The sequence below is a fragment of the Triplophysa dalaica genome, chromosome 1, assembly GCF_015846415.1.
Source record: "Triplophysa dalaica isolate WHDGS20190420 chromosome 1, ASM1584641v1, whole genome shotgun sequence".
NCBI lineage: Eukaryota > Metazoa > Chordata > Actinopteri > Cypriniformes > Nemacheilidae > Triplophysa > Triplophysa dalaica.
Window position 1 is genome coordinate 27450113 of NC_079542.1, and position 20089 is coordinate 27470201.

Consider the following 20089-nt stretch of genomic DNA (forward strand, 5'->3'; position numbering starts at 1 on the left):
TGCAACAATAGTGACCGGTGGGATGACAGTGAATTTAGGTTTACATATGTTGAAAGTTGCACTTAAATGTTGCAATGACAAAATACTTAAATAAATACACTTAAATAAAAGTTCAAATGTTACAAATAAGTTGTTATACTGGTGGCTATAATATAACAATTTTATTTTGTTTTATGCTTCAAGATAGAATGAAGTAACAATTTTACACATGATGGTTGTTTTTTTTTACAATTTGAGCTTGATGGTCCTATAAGTGTTTTATAAGGCTTTTATGCATAATACCCCTATAATGTAAACAAAAAGTATAACCTTTTTAATAACTGGGCTGAAATATTTTCATGCAGACGTATGTTATTTTAGTATACCGCTTTTCCCACCGGTCACAATTTTGATTGAGCAGTAAACCCCATTTTTCACAAACCTCTCCAAAATAAGATTTATTCATTAATTCAAAGGGTGACTCGATCTATGATTTGGAGAGGTGGAGGATCTGCGCATTCACACTCCTCCCACAGTGTCAACTTCAGTCTCACTTTTACTTTGACCGTGAGATTGACTTGGTTGCGACGCACTGCTATGTGTTTGTTTATGTCGAACATAAATACCAAGTCTTAAAAGGGACAGAGCACTGCGGGGGACGGTATTTTACAGGACGGTATTGTGGATTTAACACGGAATATCTGACCAAACCTTAAAACATCATGTGTCGATATTGTGATATCGCCTTGATAATATGTTTATCTGTCATGTTCGTCGGAGTTGAAAACGTATCGGGTGAGTTGATTTTGTTGAGTGTTTGTTAGCAAAGTTTTTCCTTAAGTTTTCCTTTTACAGCAGCGCGTGCGGGATATCCTGTTGAATTCCCGAAACATTCTGACGTCAGAGACTGATCAACCAACATATTGCAACTAAAGCGTTCTTGTACTTTTTGTCTGTGTTTTTTTTTTTCAAAACACCAAAGATCATCTTCCTCCACCGAAAAATCTGAAATTTATATGGCTTTCACCTTTCGATTTGAATTTGACATGGGAAAAACCTGAGGGTTTGGATCCAACCTGCAGAGTGAACTATACCATAGAAGTGCATGACAAGGTGAGTCATTTCTCATCCTCACGCCCACACTTTACAGGGAAACTGTGTATAGCCTATGTGGCTGCTACTCATTTCCCTTTAGATTACGAACATCGGAACAACAAAAAGTTAAAGGAAATTCAACAAGAATTCAATGTCAAGCTTTACAGTGTTTGTTTAATAGTGTAATGATAAAATCAAAGAGTTTGTAGTTTGGTTGTTGCTACAATCCATACTGTAAGTTAAAATGTATAAATAAGAGGAATAATAGACTTTGGATGCTGGTCACGGTTTCTTCGTTTTTTAATTGTTCTGTTTTACCTTTAAAATGTTGACGTTTTTTCATTATAAAACATAATATTACAATTGTAAAATCATAATGATAAAATTCTACCTACTTTTGTTTGTTGCCTTTGTTTTACAATTTTATAAAACTAATGTCAATTTACATTACCCGCCCTTTGTATTTCTAATATGCTCCCCAATCAGATGATGAATCTTTTTTATTGGAATCAACGTTTTTTTGTTGAGCTACTGAGTTTAAAGAACCATGGTGAATTTTCTTTGAAGAACAGAAGCAAGTGTTAGTTTATTCTGTTTGGACCATCAAATGAAAAAAGTTTTTGTTAATTTTAAAGAGTTTAAAATGCTTATACATATGTGTGGCCTATAAAATAAAATTATAATATACTTTTAATATAATACTAATTTCTTACAGCAGCTGGTCTGTTGTTGTGGTTAGACTGCTTGGTCAATTTAAAAACAGATACATTGTATTCCATAACAGGGTTGTTGAATGGGTTTTTGGTTAAATGCCTAAAATAACCTCTGTTGTCAACAAATCTCTAAATATTTTCACTTTATTTTCCATGACATAAAACACACCTGTTATAACCCGCTCATGATACTCCACCCCAAAATAAAAATTCTGTAATGAATTACTCACCCTCAAGTTGTTCCAAATCTGCTAAAATGTTTTTGTTCGGTTGAACCCAATGAAATATACAGCAGGGGGAAATAAGAATATGACATATCAGCATTTTTTTCTGTAAGGGGATTTCTAAGTGGGCTATTGACACAAAATGTCCACCAGATGTAGCCATCAAGCCAAATACTGAATTCATACAAAGAAGTCAGAACATTTAAGTATACAAGTTCAGTCATAATAAATAAAGTGAAATGACACAGGGAATAAGTATTGAACACATGAAGGTAACAAGGTGCAAAACGGCATAGAAAGCCAGGAGATCACCTGAAATCTGTCAGTATTGAGAGAGAAACCCTGCCCCCTATCAGTACCAATTGATATCAGCTGCTTTAGTCCTAATTGATGGCCTATAAAGACTTCTCATAACCTAGGACGCACACAGGAAAGACTTCATGATGGGTAAAAGCAAAGAACTCGCTGTAGATCTTCGTAATCTTATCGTTGAAAAGCATTTTGATGGGAATGGTTATAGGCGCATTTCCAGAATGCTGAATGTTCCTGTGAGCACTGTGGGGGCCATTATCCGGAAATGGAAAGAGCATCAGTTCACCCTAAACCGGCCACGATCATGTGCTCCACGTAGGATCCCTGTCCGAGGAGTCCAAAGAATAATCTGTACTCTATAAGAGTTCTCCAAGAGCCAAGAACCACTTGGGCAGAACTTCAGGAAGACCTTGCATCAGCAGATACTGTTGTTTCAAAGAAAACTATAAGCAATGCACTGAACCGCCATGGCATCCATGCACGCTCACCACGGAAGACTCCATTGCTAAACAAAAAGCATGTTGATGCTTGGTTAAAGTTTGCGAAAGAGCATTTGGAGAAGCCTGTGGATTATTGGGAGACTATAGTATGGTCAGATGAAAGCAAAATTGAACTTTTTGGAAGTCATTCTACACACCATGTTCGGAGAAGAATTGGCACTGCCCACCACCCCAAGAACACCATACCAACAGTTAAGTTTGGGGTCGGAAGCATCATGGTTTGGGGCTGCTTTTAAGCAAGGGATACTGGCAGACTTCATATTATTGAAGGCAGGATGAATGGAGAAATGTACCGACACATTCTGGATGAAAATCTGCTGCCATCTACCAGAAAGCTGAAAATGAAAAGAGGGTGGACATTTCAGCAAGACAATTATCCCAAACACAAGGCCAAGGACACAAGGAAGTGATTTCAAAGAAAGAAAATCAAGCTGCTTGAATGGCCCAGTCAATCACCTGACCTAAATCCCATAGAAAATCTATGGAGAGAACTGAAGATCAAAGTTCATAAAAGAGGCCCAAGGAACCTTCAAGATTTATAGACCATTTCTGTGGAAAAATGGGCCACAATCACTCCTGAGCAATGCAGATGACTGTTCTCTCCATACAAGAGGCGTCTAGAAGCTGTAATCACCAACAAAGGCATTTGTACAAAGTATTAAATAAAGTGTGTTCAATACTTTTACCCGTGTCATTTCACTTTATTTATTATGACTGAACTTGTATACTTAAATGTTATGATTTCTTTGTATGAATTCAATATTTGGCTTGATGACTACATCTAGTGGGAATTTTGTGTCAATAGCCCACTTAAAAATCCCCTTACTGATAAAAATGCTGATGTGTCAAATACTTATTTTCCCCGCTGTATTTGGAAATATGTTAGCACCTGACAGTTCTGGGGCATCATTAGAAAAAACGTTTTTCCTACTAACAGAACACATTTATGTTAGGAATAATTGACGACGGACCGTTCAATTATCAAAAGTTAATGTTTCACTTTCGGTCGTCAGATCTGGAACTACTTCGTAGGTGTGTGCTTGGCTGAAAAAAAATGCACAACTGTAGAACCTTTGTCAGCCAATCAGAATCAAGCATTCCAAACCCCCATGGTATAATTAAAACTATACAATTATTTTTCCTACTATGGTCAATGGTGTCCCAGAACTGTCACTTTCTAATTTTCATGAAAATATCTTTCTTTGTGTTCAACAAAACTTATAGTATATTAAAGGAGCAGTGTGTAATTTTTTGGAGGATCTAGTGACAGAAATGCAATATAATATACATAAGAGGTATATATAAACCTTACATAATGAAGCGTTATGTTTTTATTACCTTTGAATTCGCTTTTCTATATCTTTACACCGTGGGTTCCTTACATGTTATTCTCGATGTTGTGACAGCTTCTGTAGTGCTTCGAAAGGAAGGGGAGGAGTGAGCTGTTGGTTGCAAGTCGCAACCTCAGCGCTAGATGCGGTTTGATTTTCCAAAGTCACTTTACGGAAGTCTTCCCACTTGGCGGCCATGTTTGCAACGCCTCTGAGCAGTTACGTCATACGTCATAATTGGGGGAAGGCAGATATTCTTTATTGATTGACAATTGGCTCATTTTACTGAAAGGCGGGACATCCTTCGCTAGAACAGCCATATTGAGCGTTGCATTCCTGGCCATTCATTGTAACAGCAGGCGCGCATTTTGTGAATATGAATATGGTTGATTTTACTGACTGGTTCTTTAAATGTATAAAGGTTTGGAACAACTTGAGGGTGAGTATCCCTTTAAAGCTTTATCATGTCTTAAAACGTCAGTTCCAAACAAGTTACTTAAGTAAGGGATCATGTTAAAGCAGCCGGTTGTTATCACAAGAATAAACCCCAACAGTTTGATCACGACCAGACGCAAAGCGAAGGAAGTTAAATGTCATCACAAATAACAATCTTACAAATAATGCAATATGGACACAAATCTCAAAAAAACTTGGATGGATTTACCATGGAACACATTTTTGGTGTTAGCTTTTTATGTATTTTAGCTTCAAAAATAGCAAACATTGTGTTATTTCATAAAGATTTAATCAAACTATAGACAAAACCTGTAAGTAGCATAGACCTTTGTTAATCACAGAGCTTATTTTTATATTTTAAAGTCTATGGGGAAAATCCATAGGCTTTCGGTAAGGGGAACCAGTGCAGTACTAACTTCCGGGTTCACCTCTGTAGCACTCTATTAAGTACAACACAAAAATTGTAAATACAATCAAAAGTCTTGGTGCATGAAAAATATGTTCATTTAGATTTGTTAGATTAGATTTTTGCTCTCTTGATAAACTAGTTTTCCACCTGTAACACATAAGGTTAATTGATGAATTTGTTAGGACTCTTTTTACATAGGGATTGTGTCCTCAATGTTTTAAAGATTGTTTTGTTAAAAATAATTTAATTAACTTTTCTTTTTTAAATTCTTTCTGAACCATCAGAACTGTTTTTCCAAGAGTTCACAGAAAAAACGAACCTGTAATTTATTCTACACTTTCAATTTGTCCAACGAAAAGGGATTATGCATCACTGTTACTACAAACTCTGAAAACTGTGGAAAAAAAAATACCAGCCTACCAAGCTACTTTACCATCCCTTCACCACCAGGTACTGTACATGACAGCCGATGTCCAGTTATGTACTGTAGAGCAAGCTAAATTGTTTTGATGCTGCATATCATTATACTGTCATTATATTTAAATGTGTGGATAGCCTAGGATGAAAGTGTGCCCAATTATGATGACAGGATGAATGTGTTAATATGGTGAAAGATTGTTATTTAATAATCTAATAAACTGTGAGATTTATTCAGGAAATTATAGCTTGAAAGCAGTAAGGTTGTGGGAACAATGAAACGGATGACCCTTATTTCTCACATGTATTCAGTTTTTTGTAACCTATTTTTAATTCTGTCTAAATGATATTGTTTCCTTTTTCATAGTAATCAGGGTTTAATTTGGCTAGAATTTTCTATGTTATGGGCCCTTCAGAATTTTTACGAGCCAAAATAATTAAATCATTAGAAAACAGATATAGACATATATTATTTCAAAATGACCGTCATATTTTCCCTCCCATCTCATCCTTCATAATTTTCAAAGTATTTTAGGTTGGACAAATCAAATCAATACATTGTTATCCTTGAAACTTGAGATGAATATTTGAAATCTTGTGCTTTTTTGTTCCTTATACACGAGGTCAAGTGACCATAAGTATGGTTTTTGTTTAGTTTTTTTGCTGTCGCTTCAACACAAATTTATGTACCAGCATGGAAATTATGTCTTGCATAGTGACGGGCATCGGCGTCGCTAGCACTTTTTATTCGGGGCTCTAGCTCTGATTGTTTCTAATCTAGCCCTGAAAGTTTTGGCCTGAAAATATAATAATAGGAATCCATCGTAGCGAAGGCGTCTACGATCCAGTGTTTAAGGCAGGCAAAACATGTCTGAAAACCAATAAAATCATCTTTAACAAAGAGGCACAAACTCTCTTAACGCAGCTATTCTATTTATAGAATCGGATACATGCAAGCTATGTGCTGGAACAATATCTGTATGCGCGTGGATGGATATCTTGAATGGTTTCAGAATGCAGTCCTGTTAAAACGCTGAGTTTAGGTGTCCGAAGTTCCATGGCCTAATCGGACTCCCTTAAGGGGAGCCGCAAGCCCGGGTGTCTGTAGGATTGTGTTCCGCATTCTCTTTCTTTTTCCTTCCCTTCCGCACGAAGTGTATCGGTGATGGTGTATTTAAATGTATACCTGCCCTGCCCCCACGTGAAAGTGATTCTGACCATGAAAGCGATTAGTGGGCCGGAGAAAGTTCCTTTGTTTCTCATGGTGCCTCATTTGTATAGCTCTAACCGTATGGTTAATTTTCCAAACAGAGAGACTTCTCACATCTCCTTTGCTTGCCTTGAAGCTTAGGATTCGTATACATCCCATGGGGAACCAAAAGTTATCAACACTTTTGGGGTGAGAACCAAACTAAATGCTCCACCTGGGGCACGTCAACATAGCCTTTTGCTGTCCCATTATAGATGGAAATGCACTTCCGGGAAAAATGGTGGAGAAATTAGCTCCTTTAAAAAAACACCTCTGGAGCTGCCGAGACGCCCAGGGGAAGTCACTGACGAAGAGAGACGATCCGCTGCACCACATCAAAAAAATCCAGCAATTTTTGTAGTATGTGTCATTCGATGCTTAGGCTTTGAAGAAAAAAGGTGAACGAATGCAGAACGCTGTCTAGTTTTATACCCGGATATCCGGGGCGGAGTCCGACATGCAATTTCATTGGCCTTTTCAAAGATAGTCAGAAGATGATAGGTTCTCAAGTCAAACCCCATTTCTCAGTTCGACACAGGTCTCAGCTCCACCCCCGCGCAGTTCATTTCATTTGGGTGCGGTTCGGACAGGCACAGATCGACCTCTTTGCCTCCCGCGACACCACCCATTGTCCGCTTTGGTACGCCCTGACCGAGGCCCCCCTCGGCACGGATGCCCTGGCGCACAGCTGGCCGCGGGACAAGCGGAAGTACGCCTTCCCCCCAGTGAGCCACAGACACTGTGCAAGGTCAGGGAAGAGGAGCAACAAGTGTTGATGGTTGCGCCGTACTGGCCCAACCGCACTTGGTTCTCGGAGCTGATGCTCTTGACAACAACTCCCCCCTGGCCCATTCCCCTGACAGAGGACCTGCTCTCTCAGGGGATGGGCACGTTCTGGCATCCCAGGCCAGACCTCTGGAACCTCCATGTCTGGTCCCTGGACGGGACGAGGAGACCCTGAGCAGATTACACCCCGCTGTGGCTAAAACCATTGCATTGTTATACGCCTACAAATGGTGCCTCTTCTCATCCTGGTGTCTCTCCCAGGGAGAAGACCCACGGAGATGCTCGGTCGGGTCAGTGTTGTCCTTCCTACAAGAGAAATTGGAGAATAACATCTCCCCTTCCACACTGGAAGTGTATGTAGCCGCAATTGCCTCTCATCACGACTCAGTGAATGGAAAGTCTCTAGGGCAGCACGACCTGGTCACCAGGTTCCTAAGGGGCGCGAGAAGGCGGAATCCGCCTCGTCTCCGCTCCGTACCCTCTTGGGACCTTAACGTGGTCCTGGGGGGCCTATCCGGGCCCCCCTTCAAACCCCCTTGAAGCTTCCGATCTTCCTCACCTAACGAGTAAGACGGCTCTTCTGTTGGCGCTCGCCAATCCTGAGAACCCAGGCCCGGATACGTGCCCAATGTTCCCACTACTCCCTTTCGGGACCAAGTGGTGAACTTGCATCGGGGAGGAAGACCCAACCCGGTCCGTGTTGTGTCCAGTACGCGCACTGCGCCTCTACTTAGACCGCACACAGAGCTTCCGCAGCTCTGATCAGCTCTTTGTCTGTTTTGGAGGACAGCAGAAGGGGAAGGCTGTCTCCAAGCAGAGATTAGCGCACTGGATCGTGGATGCCGTTATGACGGCATACCGGTCGCAGAATCTCCCATGTCCATTGGCGGTTACGGCTCACTCCACCCGGGGTATAGCCTCCTCATGGGCACTGGCCAGAGGCGCGTCTCTAGCAGACATTTGTAGAGCTGCGGCTTGGGCTACGCCCACCACCTTCGCAAGGTTTTACAGCCTTCGCGTTAACCCGATGTCAGCCCACGTCCTAGGTGGCGACATGTAGGACTGGCATCCGGGAGGGCGTATGCCTGCGAATGCACCTTCCCACCCTCCAAGAGGTTGGGTCAGTGTGCTATATACCTTTTCTTCTTACCCAAACACATGGCTAAGAAAATTGGTACCTCACCAACCTTCCTTCTTACCCAGACACTGGTTAAGAACAGGCATTCCATCCATCACTAAGCAAGCACCCCCGGGGGTCGGCTGGGCAGAGCAGCCTTCCCCTTAAGCCGGGATACCATATGACCTATCACAGATAGTTCTAACCGGACCTGGTTCTATCAGACGCAGCAGCAACCCCACCATGGGCTGTTCCGTCTGCCATACCATCATGACAATGGTTCCCACACATGGTAACCCATGAGCTTCCCCAGGTGGACCTCCACCTCGCGGTTAACTACCCAGTCCGCACGTTCCATGCGTTCTCCTCCAAGGAAGAGACCATACTTATATCCACCGGATTCCTCTACACAGGTAGGAGGTGGCCACTGCAGCGCTTCTCTGATTAAGAGTCGCGCTCACCCGGTGTAAACTGAGCCGGACGGCCTCTCGCCTGTAGAGAGCTAAGGCTCCGTCCGTGAAAGTTACCGGTCAGGGCTGTACCCATCTTTCTGCAAGAAAGCTCTGGAACCCCCCGACCACCACACTGGAAGGTTACAGTTTCACGAAAGTTTCGAGCTGACACGCCCAGGCTTGTTACCGTCGCTTCGCTGTGACGCGATACAGCGTTGTGGCGTTTTCCATAGGTAACCCCATCTGTCGTTCTCGACACAACGTTGAGAGACCGACAGAAAGGGAACGTCTCGGTTACGTATGTAACCTCAGTTCCCTGACGGAGAGAACGAGACGTTGTGACCCTTATGCCACAAACATGTATCGTATTCTGCTGTAGTTGTGAGAGGATCTCAGGCTCTTCAGAACAAGAGGTAAATGAATGATGCACGCCGGCTTCATTTTATACCGGATATCCGGGGGTGGAGCCCGGCATGCAAATTTCATTCGCCAAATTTCATTGGCCTTTTCTATAGTAGTCAGAGTTGATTGGTTCTCAAGGGCGAACCCCATCTGTCGTTCTCGACACAACGTCTCGTTCCCTCCATCAGGGAACTGAGGTTACATACGTAACCAAGAAGTTAATACTTGTTAATAATTTAAGGGGAAGATATGAATGTATGAAGTTAAGGTTATGTTAAAAACAGACTACATTATTTTAAATGTAGAATAAACGTAACAAGTAGGTTCTCAATTACGAGGGAACGAGGATACGTAGAAAATGTAAGGATTCTGACTTTAAACAGTAGGGCTATTTAAGTGCTTTGTTTCATTTCATCATGTGTCATTTAAAGAAAATTAGTATTAAAAGTTGTGACAGATACCAAAGATTTGCGATGCACTGCAATATCGTAAAGAGATAAAGCAGCGCAAGAGAACCCGAGAATTCAGTGTCAATGCCAGATGAGAGGAGCCGCTGCCGGTGAGCGCCCTTTAAACCAGCTTTGACTAAAAGTGAGCAGTTTTATCAATATCAGCTGACGGCTTCAGCACTACTCTTTCAGTCATTGACGGGATGAGCTCCTCACAGGCGAGTTGCCAACACTGAAGATGATGCGTTTGGGGTGGTTGTCGGAGGTGGGGCCGCAAGAAATTTTGTTAATTTTCTTAAGAAATGCACCAATTGTATGACTGAAATGTGAACGCGATACGGTTAAAGGGAAAGCAAACACACAAAAGTAGCTTGGAGACTTTAAGCAGGAGAACAAGTGGGTATACGCTAATATAGATCTTTAGAAGTCGTTATACGCAAACAGCACTTCGGAAAAAGTAAGCATACGCCGTATGAGTGCGTATGGCCCCGACTACACCACTGGTCCAGTCATAGATTTAGTGAAAAGGACATGACTTTGTAATAATGGAAATTAGAAAGACTTATCTTTTACACAATGAATGCTTATCCAGTTCATAAAAAAGAGAATATTTTAAATGTTTCACTTTTGAAATCAAATGTCAGAGACACTGATTTGAAAACACATTTATCCCCAGTGACGCTGGTGAGAAACTTAAGCTGCCTGTATTATTCCATAAACAACTTAACATGCACTTGGAATCTTGCTGATGATGTCCAAGACCTCAGTTTTTATTACAGGTACATTACATTACATTACAGTTATTGTTTGGGCAAAAACATTCTTACCACAGCAACTTTCAAGAAAGTTCATATATTGTTTTGTAAAGGAATGGTAGGCAAGGCATTTTTGAATTGGCTCACAATATACAGTAGCAAGCTAGGATTGACGAAGATCCCACTATCTCACTATCCCGCTCTCTTAAGCCCTCCTCTCTAAAACATGAGCGCATTTGGGCCGAGTGCAAAGATTGGACGAACGTTTTATGGTCTAAATTTAAAGATTTAAATTTATATATATTTATTTAAACTAGCAATTGCTATCAGGATTTGAAGAAATTTTAACCAGCCTAACATAAAAAATGCTTGAATGGCATACCCTTCCTTTAATTTGTGCTAAATCTTTAGCTCCTTGTACTCTAACTTTGCTTTGGCTGTAATAAATAAACTCTGATGTCTGTTACAGGTTACACCAGAAAAAACTAGATCACATCACAAAGTGTTCCTCGTATATAAATGACATGATGAAGATCAAAGGATGTGAGATATACAGTAAAGATTTCAAGGAGAATGTAGATGACATGTTCTTTATGTTTAATGGAACTCATAAGGGCATTTCTGTTAACAACACCTTCAAGATAGAAGATCCAGGTTTCAATGGTATGTGGACAGATTTTTAAAGGGGTGATATGACACGGCTAAAATTAACATTATGATTTGTTTTGGATGTAATGCAATGTGTATATATGATTTAAGGCTGAAAAACACTGTATTTTCTACATACCTTGCTTGTTTATATCTCCTCTTTGCCCTGTCTCTTTGAAATGCGCGGATTCTTTGCAAAGCTCATCCCTCTGAAAAGCGAGGTGTGCTATGATTAGCCAGTTAACCATTGCGTAGTGATTGGTCGAATACTGTAAGCGTGTGATGGAAATGTAACGTCCCTTACCATATTGGGATCATCAGGTTTAGGGCTGTTCCGATTGACGATACTATCGTGTACTGACGATACTCAGACACATCGGCGATAGCTGATTCGCTAGATGATAGATGATAGTTGGCTGTTTGCAAATATGTTGCAAATTTATATTACAAACGCGCATTGCAAATTTCTTCGTGGAAGAGAGCTTGGCTTTGGCTTTTACACACGCTAGAGAGAGTTTATAATGTGCAGGGTCTGAGTTTTACGCGCCAGAGAGAGTTTATAATGTGCGGGCTTTCAGGTTTCAGCGCATGAGAAAGCTTTGTGATGCGCGCGGCTCTGGATTTTCCTCAAGCCAGTGAGAGTTATGTGCGCGGTTTCAGTTTTCCGCGCACGAGAGAGGTTTTGATGCCCGCGGCTCTGGCTTTTTCATGCAGGAATTGCTATGCGCGTGAAGGTTTAAAACCAGCGCACGGGTTGTTTCCGTTTGGCAATCAAGTAGGCTAATAACAGTTTAAAAGGTTGCGGTGGGAAGTAACAAGGTTGCCAACTGCAATGAACTTATATTATAATAAATGCTCATTTCAGTCACACATGAGCATTATCTAGCCACTTTTGTCCAAAAATCCAGCTTGTCATAGATAATGTGACAATTGCCCCGCCCCTCGATACTATCGTGTATTGGCGATCCACAGCAGTGGTGTAGTCTAGTTTTTTGTAGTGAGTATACTATGATTCCCCCCAGCATACTCATCCGTCCCAGGTCGACAACCCATGAGCACCACCACACTCACGAATGCAAGGATAGAGTATGCCTCTATATGTAATCAAGAAAGATTTATTGCAAGCAAGATTTCAATAGCCAATGACAGCTGTGGGACTTGCTGGTTTTAAATCAGTCAGATATTACCCACAACTCACTGTGATTAAGAGGGGTTTACTGACATTCCACTGCATTAATAAATTATATAACTGATGCATCACTAAATGAACGAATATAAGTATACAGTTTTATTTATGTATACAGTCACTAAAGCACAGGTTTTATCAGCTGGCAATTTTCAATGCACATTAGTGATCCACGGGAAAAGCTATTAAGTATTTCTACATAAACCCATCCTGCTAAAAATAGTATTACATACATTCTAGTGGTTTTCATTTAAATACCATTATGAAACACATTTCTTTATAATTTTTTATTTTATGCCTTTTCTATTGATTCCCATCTGCATCTCTTGTGTTTTGGGCAGGGTTCTATTGTTTTTTTAAGCAGAGCAACTACATAATGTAAAGAATATCTTGTGAAAGTATAAACTTTAGATTTTGATTTAGCTAAACTAAGGCCAAGTCAGAGACTTACAGTAAATCATATTGAAAAAATGGTTAAAATCAAACTCTGATACTCGTCCCTAATAACTAGATTTTTCACACACTTATGTAAGTTGCATCTATTATTGACATTGATAGTGAACTAAAATAATTTACAATGAACATTTGTGCAGTTTTATCAAGCACCTGTTGCACCTATAGATTGCTGCCAGTGTCTCTAGCTTGACTTTCACAAGGCTTGTAAGGAGTTCTCATCTCTTATCATCTAAAACAATTATAAACATTGTAGAATAAGTTATCTCTCCCTTTCTCCCTCATGTATTGATTCAACACACAAACTAACGTTTGTGAAGTTGGCTAGTTAGATACAATTTAATATGCCAGCAGTCACAATATGACTTGCAGTTATGTTAATGATAACAAATATGCTCGTTTTATTAAAGACTACACAGTGGTTTTAAAAGTGGGGTGAGTAAAAGGCAGAAAGTATAATACACGGGCGAACAGTGTGCACATTGCGACCCCGGAACACTAACGCGAGGAGTGGGGACCCCGCGTAAAGCATCGCATGAGCCTCGTCGGGCTCATTGTCTGTAACACCTGCTGCAGCTGCACGAAGCGCCAGTAGCTTCGGGGGCAGGCTTACGATAACACTGATAGTCTAAATGCTGCCTTTAATGACCTCTTTGATTTCATATCTCCTGGTTGAACCAAAAGTCAGTGGATCGTACTTTTCCGACACAAACGATTTTGTTACGTAACCTTGCGCTTTTTTAAGTGGGTATACGGAAATTCTTGATCTTTTCTAGTGGGTATACGGCGTATACCTGCGTATCACGTAGACTACACCACTGATCCACAGGCTAGCGATCCACAGGCTGACTTAGTCAAATCATACCGCGAACTGTCGTAGAAATGTGGGGGTGTGGTTACACGAGGCGTTTCAGTCTAGGTGAGCATTCGCTTTTAGATAAGGCAGCTTTTCCCATACTTTATTTTTTGCAGTTTCACGTGTCTAATAAATGCAGTATGAGTAGATTGACACATACCAACTAATATTTAGTCAATTCCTTTGCAGTGAAACTAAAGAAACCTGAACTGATAATCAGAAGAGACGAGCAAAAGCTCTACTTTCAAACGATCAGATCAGGTTTTGAACAGTTTGCAGAAGACTGTTTTGAGTACACATACACATATACCAAGTGCAATGAAAAGGTGAGCTGTCTTTTTTTATTATTTGTTGCATTATTCAAGTAGGGCAGAGCCTGCAAAGTTTCAGGGATCGACACACAATCTCTCTGATTCAAACTAAAAACATATTAAAATACCAAACATCTTTGAAAGGTGATCAAAAGTACAAAGGAAGAAAGAAAATACATAATGAAATCGCATTTTAAGCATTTCCTTACAGAATTTTTGTTTACAATTTTACAGCATGACTCGATTCGAGGAGGGAAGGAATATCCTTTGTCATATGATCATATGTGCAAGTACACAGCCAAGGTGCAGATCCTCTTTAAAGGCCATTGTGGTACAGGGGAGAGTGAACTGAGTGATGAAGTGGATTATGGTACTGGCCGGTTCCTTGTTTAATGTGACTATATTACATTACTATATTACATAACAGCATTGTATTCAATGAGCATTTAAATAATTGCTGTTCATTAATATATAATAATTATTCTGTAAGGAAAAAGTTTTCGCCTTTTCCAGTTTAACATAATATTTATGTGCTTTCATAGGGGACAACAGGAATCCAAATGTGCCTGTTTTACTGGCTGTCATTATCGTCCCTCTCGTAGTTTCCTGTTGTTTGATAGCGTGTCTTGTGCTCATCCACAGGTAAAGAATTTGTTTTGGTGGCTGCTCTATTGAAAATATAAAATTGATATAAAAAATGGATGTCACTAAGAAAATACTATAATTACTGATTTTTCATTTATGGCTAACATTGTGTATTGTGCCAACACAGCATCACTCCAACACAGGAACGGCTTAACTCGTAAAAAATGTTTATAAATTCACCCTAGTATGTTTGTATCGCAGTGCAAAGATATTTTCTGTAAATGTGAATCTCTGTGAAAAAACATCACTTGTTGAGAGTTTTAAACTGCGTAAGAATCTAAAAATGTAGTACTAAATGACAATTTACCTTTCCTCCCTCAGACATAAAGACAGTATTCTTCCTAAAATTCCAGAACCATCACTTTTGTTCAAGGACATGATCTACAACAATATCAAAATGACAGATGATCCAAGGGTATATTTTGCAATCATATTCTTGTTAAGTTTATATTTAGTAATAAAAACTTACTTGGATTTTCAGCAATGTATTTGTGGTTAAAAAAGATGGTCAATAAACCCTGTTAGCAATATTGTTCTGTAAAGGTGAGTCCTGTGTTAGAGCTGAGGTTAAGATATTAATTGTTTCTTCTAATTGTAACAGAACCCTCCTGTTGGCCCAATGTATATACCCATCGAAGAGACTGTAAACAAAATAAGTTTTGTGCCTGAGACAACACTCCTAAACAAAGGCCAGTGAAGAATGGAACACCGTGGCAAGAATAAAACCTGTGACCACTGAAAATGTTCACCTGTGGATTTTCAAACATTAAAATCAGGGAGGACTCTTAAAACTTGAAATTAAGAGACATGTATATGCGTCTATGTTTAACCTTCTACAACTGCTGTTGTCCCTCCCTGTCATCTTATAAGAACAGCAACAAACAAAGCTCACTTACTGTACCTTTGTTATGGACTCTGACCTCACTGCTAAGACATTTTACTTTTTTTTGCTAGTAAATTGCTCTTTTTGGAACAACAGAAGCTTTTTTCAATGAATGAATTGTGGAGATAAGCAATAAATGAACTTTCCTGGAACGTGCTGATTTGAAGTGACTATCTGGTAGATGGAGCCATGGGTGTATTCACTCCAACCATCCGGAAAGCCCCAACAAAAGCTTTAAACCATTTTCAAAAGAGGAATACTGCAAAAAGGTTTCATGCTATTCGGGAAATGGATCCATCTGGGATCTCCTACTCCTTTTGCTTTTCCATGCTTGTTTATATAGCAGTTTTATTTTAATGGATGAATGGGTGTTGCTGAACGTCGTTTATAACCTCAATGTACAAATTTAGTGCGAAGGTTACATTCACCTTAGCCATTCGCATTTTAATTTTGCATACATTTTGTCATTTAATTGTTGAAAACCTTGTCAGTTAGAATATATCCTGTGTAATAATGAGAGATGTCTAAATAATTGTAGAAACAAATATTTACTTATTATTTTTCAGCTTTTATTTCTTTCATTGCATTACCAGTGGGAAAGAGGTTTATTCCTTGTTCGTACTAGCTGTGCCTTTAAATTGTTTAATGTGATTGGTAAAACATTTTGAGTAGGCTTTTTACACCTTTTCGCGTTGATTTGCTGGTGTATTACATGCAGGTTTGTAGACTATTCAGGATGATTCCAACCTAAAAAAAGAACAAACATTTATAAATAGTTCCCAAGGTTTTTGCTCATCAGGTCTTGACTTTTTAATGATGTCAAGCACATAAGTTTGCAGACAGGCCTTAACATTCATCTCTAGGGTACACTTTCAATTCTCCAAAACTCCAATTTGCCCATCAAAAGCTAACTGTATATTTGTCAGTGGTTTGACTAAAGTAATTTAAAGCTATGGTTAACATAGCAAATGTATAAATGTCTAACCTACTGGAATTGGGATGTAGTGAATAAAAAATGAAATCTGTAAGCTATTGTTTGTTTCATGCCATTGTTTAAATAGAGATTTGTAGTTCAAACTTCTGACTTTAACTGAACTGCTTCTGACTTAGTGTACACAAAAATAATTATTTAGATAAATTTTAAGATTGTGGGTTTTTCTAGACACTGTGAAGAATGTTTTAGGTGTTTTATTGCAAAATACCAAGACACATCATGTAGCACTGCTTGTGAAAACCAGACTAAAGTCTCATAATCTAATTATTATGATATAAAAGTCAAAGTCCTTTACATTGTCTTAATCAATGTTTACGTTATAAAGATTATGTGCCTTATATCATGTAGGAAGATCTTATGTAGAAAACAGTAACATGACTTTAGCTAGGTTTTCACAGGCACGGTGACATAGAAAGATATTTTAATCTTTATATGCATATACCTTGACATGATTTTTAAAAATATTTTAGTACACATATGTTTTGTTTTGATTTTGTAAATATGTGTTCTAAAATTCTAATATCATCATATTTGTTTTATCTGTTTGGTGATCTGCCAAAGGTGAATATACTGTAATAAAAACACACTGGAATACATTCAGATATGTGTCAACTTTATCAACTTTTAACATGAAAGGCTGAACTGTCTTCTCAGAAAAAAAAAACATTTATAGTCCTGGCAGGCCACAGGTTTTCATGTGTTTTAAATGCCACCAATTATTCGCGATTTTGGTTGCTGGCAAAATATTCTGATGCCAATAGTATGGAAATATACGTTTTTATTACTCCATACGGATTCATGTACATACCCTATGGGAAATTTTAACACCTTGTCAGAGTAACAAAGATTTGTGTTCATATTTTTGAGGCTTTAACCTCACGATAATGTTAAAGGTAAAGTTCACGCAAAAATTAAAATACTGTAACCATCTTTTCATTTCAAACCTGTGATACTTTCTTCTGCAGAACTCAAAATAAGATATTTTGAACAACGGTTGAACAACTGAACAACGGCGATCCCTATTGACCTGCATTGGTATTGTGTCCATAGAATAGAAGTGATTATATAACGTGGTTGCTTGGTTACCAACGTTCTTCAAAATATCTTCTTTTGTGTTCTGTGGAAGAAGAAAAAAGTCATAAATGTTTGAAATGACAAGACGTTGAGTAAGTGGTTGCAGATTTTTTTATGTTTATGTAAACCATTCCTTTACGGATAACCTCATAGCCAAGAATTAAACATTGAAAACACATATCCATTCATGAGGCACACTTAATCCCCTCAATGCGGAGGTCACAGCCCTATGGATGACAATTATGGTTTGATTACGCGTTCAAGTGTGTAATAAACGTGGCCATTTTAGCAACATATTAAACAAGGTTTTTTTTTTTAATTCAGGGTTCAACGTTCACGTTTGAGTAATGACCGTTTTCCTGTTGTTGTAGCTAACACTTCAGGAATGTGTCTTAGGCACATGTTTTAGAATAATATAGGCTATATTAAACAACTAACCATCTTTTTGTTTTATATTACGTTTTACTAATGAAAAAGGCGTAATTTATGACAACCATTACTAAAATCAGTAAATGAGCGTGTTATCCAGCAACTTATTTTTTAAGCATAAACCACAACATAATTTTAGACCGAATCTCCTAACTGACGCTGATCTGAAGTCGGAGTCCACCATGGGTCTGTGTTGGGTCTGAGGGACCGACAGGTATCTCGCTACAGCTGTGCCTTGAGCTCTCCCTACTGGCCGCCCACAGTAAGGACCTTATGCTGCTAGGTGATGAAGGCACAATTGTGCAGTGTGTGTCTACAGCAGATCTGATCAATGTTTTTCTACTCAGTCTCTGTGGCGCCATGGAATAGTGCGATATATTTCTAATTGAGCAAATCCGGCTGCGAGTCCTAGCAGAGATGCAGTGCAGATCTCAATTGAGGTATAAACATTTATTTTTTTGTCATGTCTTATGGTACATGAAAGATATGAGTCTAATAGAATAGAGTAACACTGCACTGGCATATTGTGGATATAGTTGTACCGGTTTTAGCTGCATGTTATAAGAATGAAGAGCTTAGCTTACCAAATATGTTCTCCACCAGATTTATAAAGATTTATCACATCCATGAAATTAGTTATTTAAAGCGTCAATTTCAGTCAAGGAATTAGTTTAACTCAAAGGAAAATACGTATAATAATCGTTATTAAATATACATATTTTACAGTGTCTGATAATTAATATAAAGTATAACAATATGTGTATGCATTCATCCAATGAATGCATCAATGATATTATACACTTTACGTTATCTCATGGCCATAAGCAACGTGACTTTTCCAAACTGGATTTAGAGCAAAGGTAGCGTAAACCAAACACAGTTAAAGGGACCAAGTTTGTGAGCCTGAGCACAGAAAACACGTCACAAATGAATATATGGTTGTTTCTTAAACTCTACTCTTACTGGTAAACATAATGACGATCGATTAAAAATCATCTTTAACAAAGAGAAACAAACTTAACGTAGCCGTTCTATAAATAGAAACGGATACTTGCGAGCTCTGTGCTGGATGTATCAGTATGCGCTTGGAGAGATGGAAATGTTAAAATGATTACAGAATGCGGTCCTGCTGAAAAGTTGCTGGCCTCGGCCCACATGACCGCGTGGCTCCTCAAGCTGAATACAAACAAAGCCTGAATTAAAGTTGCCTATCTAACAATTACAGACTATTTAAAATGGCTATTGATGATATTAATGATATTTAGATATATTTATAGAAAATGACAGTTTAATTACATAAGTTATATTTGTCAGAGAAGATTTTCTGGTTAACCCTTAGATGTTAAATTCCAGGTGAAACAGAGAAGCTTCTCACCTCTGCTTTGAAGCTTAGGAGTCGTAAATATCCCACAGTGAAACAAAAGGGCTATCAAAACTCTGAGTGAGGGTACAAACCTAAATCAAGGCACCCCTGGAGCCAGGTTTTGCTATGGTCTTTTGATGATGGTATCAAGAAACCAGGACAATAGGGAGTGGAGGGGTTCTATAGCTCTTCTTTCAATGACTCCGAACATTTGGCTTATGCCAAATCCTCTGCATATGTAAATAGGCATACATGCAGAATAAGGAATTGAGGGTAAACAATTAACAAGTTATTTTTTTATTTTTTTAGGGTAGGCTATTAAAACTATGCAATAACATATGTAATTGTGAATTAATTATGGAAAAATGACTTGGCTTTATATTCAGTCAACCATTTAAAAAATAAATAAATTATATTTATCTATAAAAATTTAGGCATACACTTTCAGATATAAAGATTTGTTTTCTGAATAAATATTTAAGCATAGTGACTCCAAGTCATTAAAAATCGTATAAACGATTTTTATATTTCCAATTACAGTTTGCTGTACATATTCACTAGTCCATTTTAGCTGAACTAATAGCTATTTTTGAGTGGGCAA

The 20089-nt window shown here is 38.8% G+C and overlaps 1 protein-coding gene across 2 annotated transcripts; it reads left to right on the forward strand.

Moving 5' to 3' along the window:
* The first annotated feature begins 522 nt into the window (after positions 1-522).
* On the forward strand, positions 523-17222 carry il13ra1 (interleukin 13 receptor, alpha 1). 2 transcript variants are annotated; one of them, XM_056742552.1, is made up of 10 exons: positions 523-774; positions 962-1092; positions 5304-5469; positions 10568-10670; positions 11116-11309; positions 13964-14115; positions 14335-14470; positions 14643-14742; positions 15067-15160; positions 15347-17222. In XM_056742552.1, the coding sequence occupies exons 1-10, from the start codon at positions 702-704 to the stop codon at positions 15440-15442; spliced, it is 1245 nt and encodes a 414-aa protein (XP_056598530.1). In that variant the 5' UTR covers positions 523-701; the 3' UTR covers positions 15443-17222. The 2 variants fall into 2 exon arrangements, with proteins under 2 accessions (XP_056598530.1, XP_056598538.1); XM_056742560.1 differs by having other exon boundaries at positions 524-774; positions 13979-14115.
* Positions 17223-20089: the final 2867 nt, after the last annotated feature.

Bases quoted from the DNA above. Each gene is read 5' to 3' on its own strand.
- il13ra1 (XM_056742552.1), top strand. From the start codon at position 702: ATGTGTCGATATTGTGATATCGCCTTGATAATATGTTTATCTGTCATG. The intron at 1,093-5,303 runs GTGAGTCATTTC...CTGAACCATCAG, and splicing joins CCATAGAAGTGCATGACAAG to AACTGTTTTTCCAAGAGTTC. The intron at 5,470-10,567 runs GTACTGTACATG...ATTTATCCCCAG, and splicing joins TACCATCCCTTCACCACCAG to TGACGCTGGTGAGAAACTTA.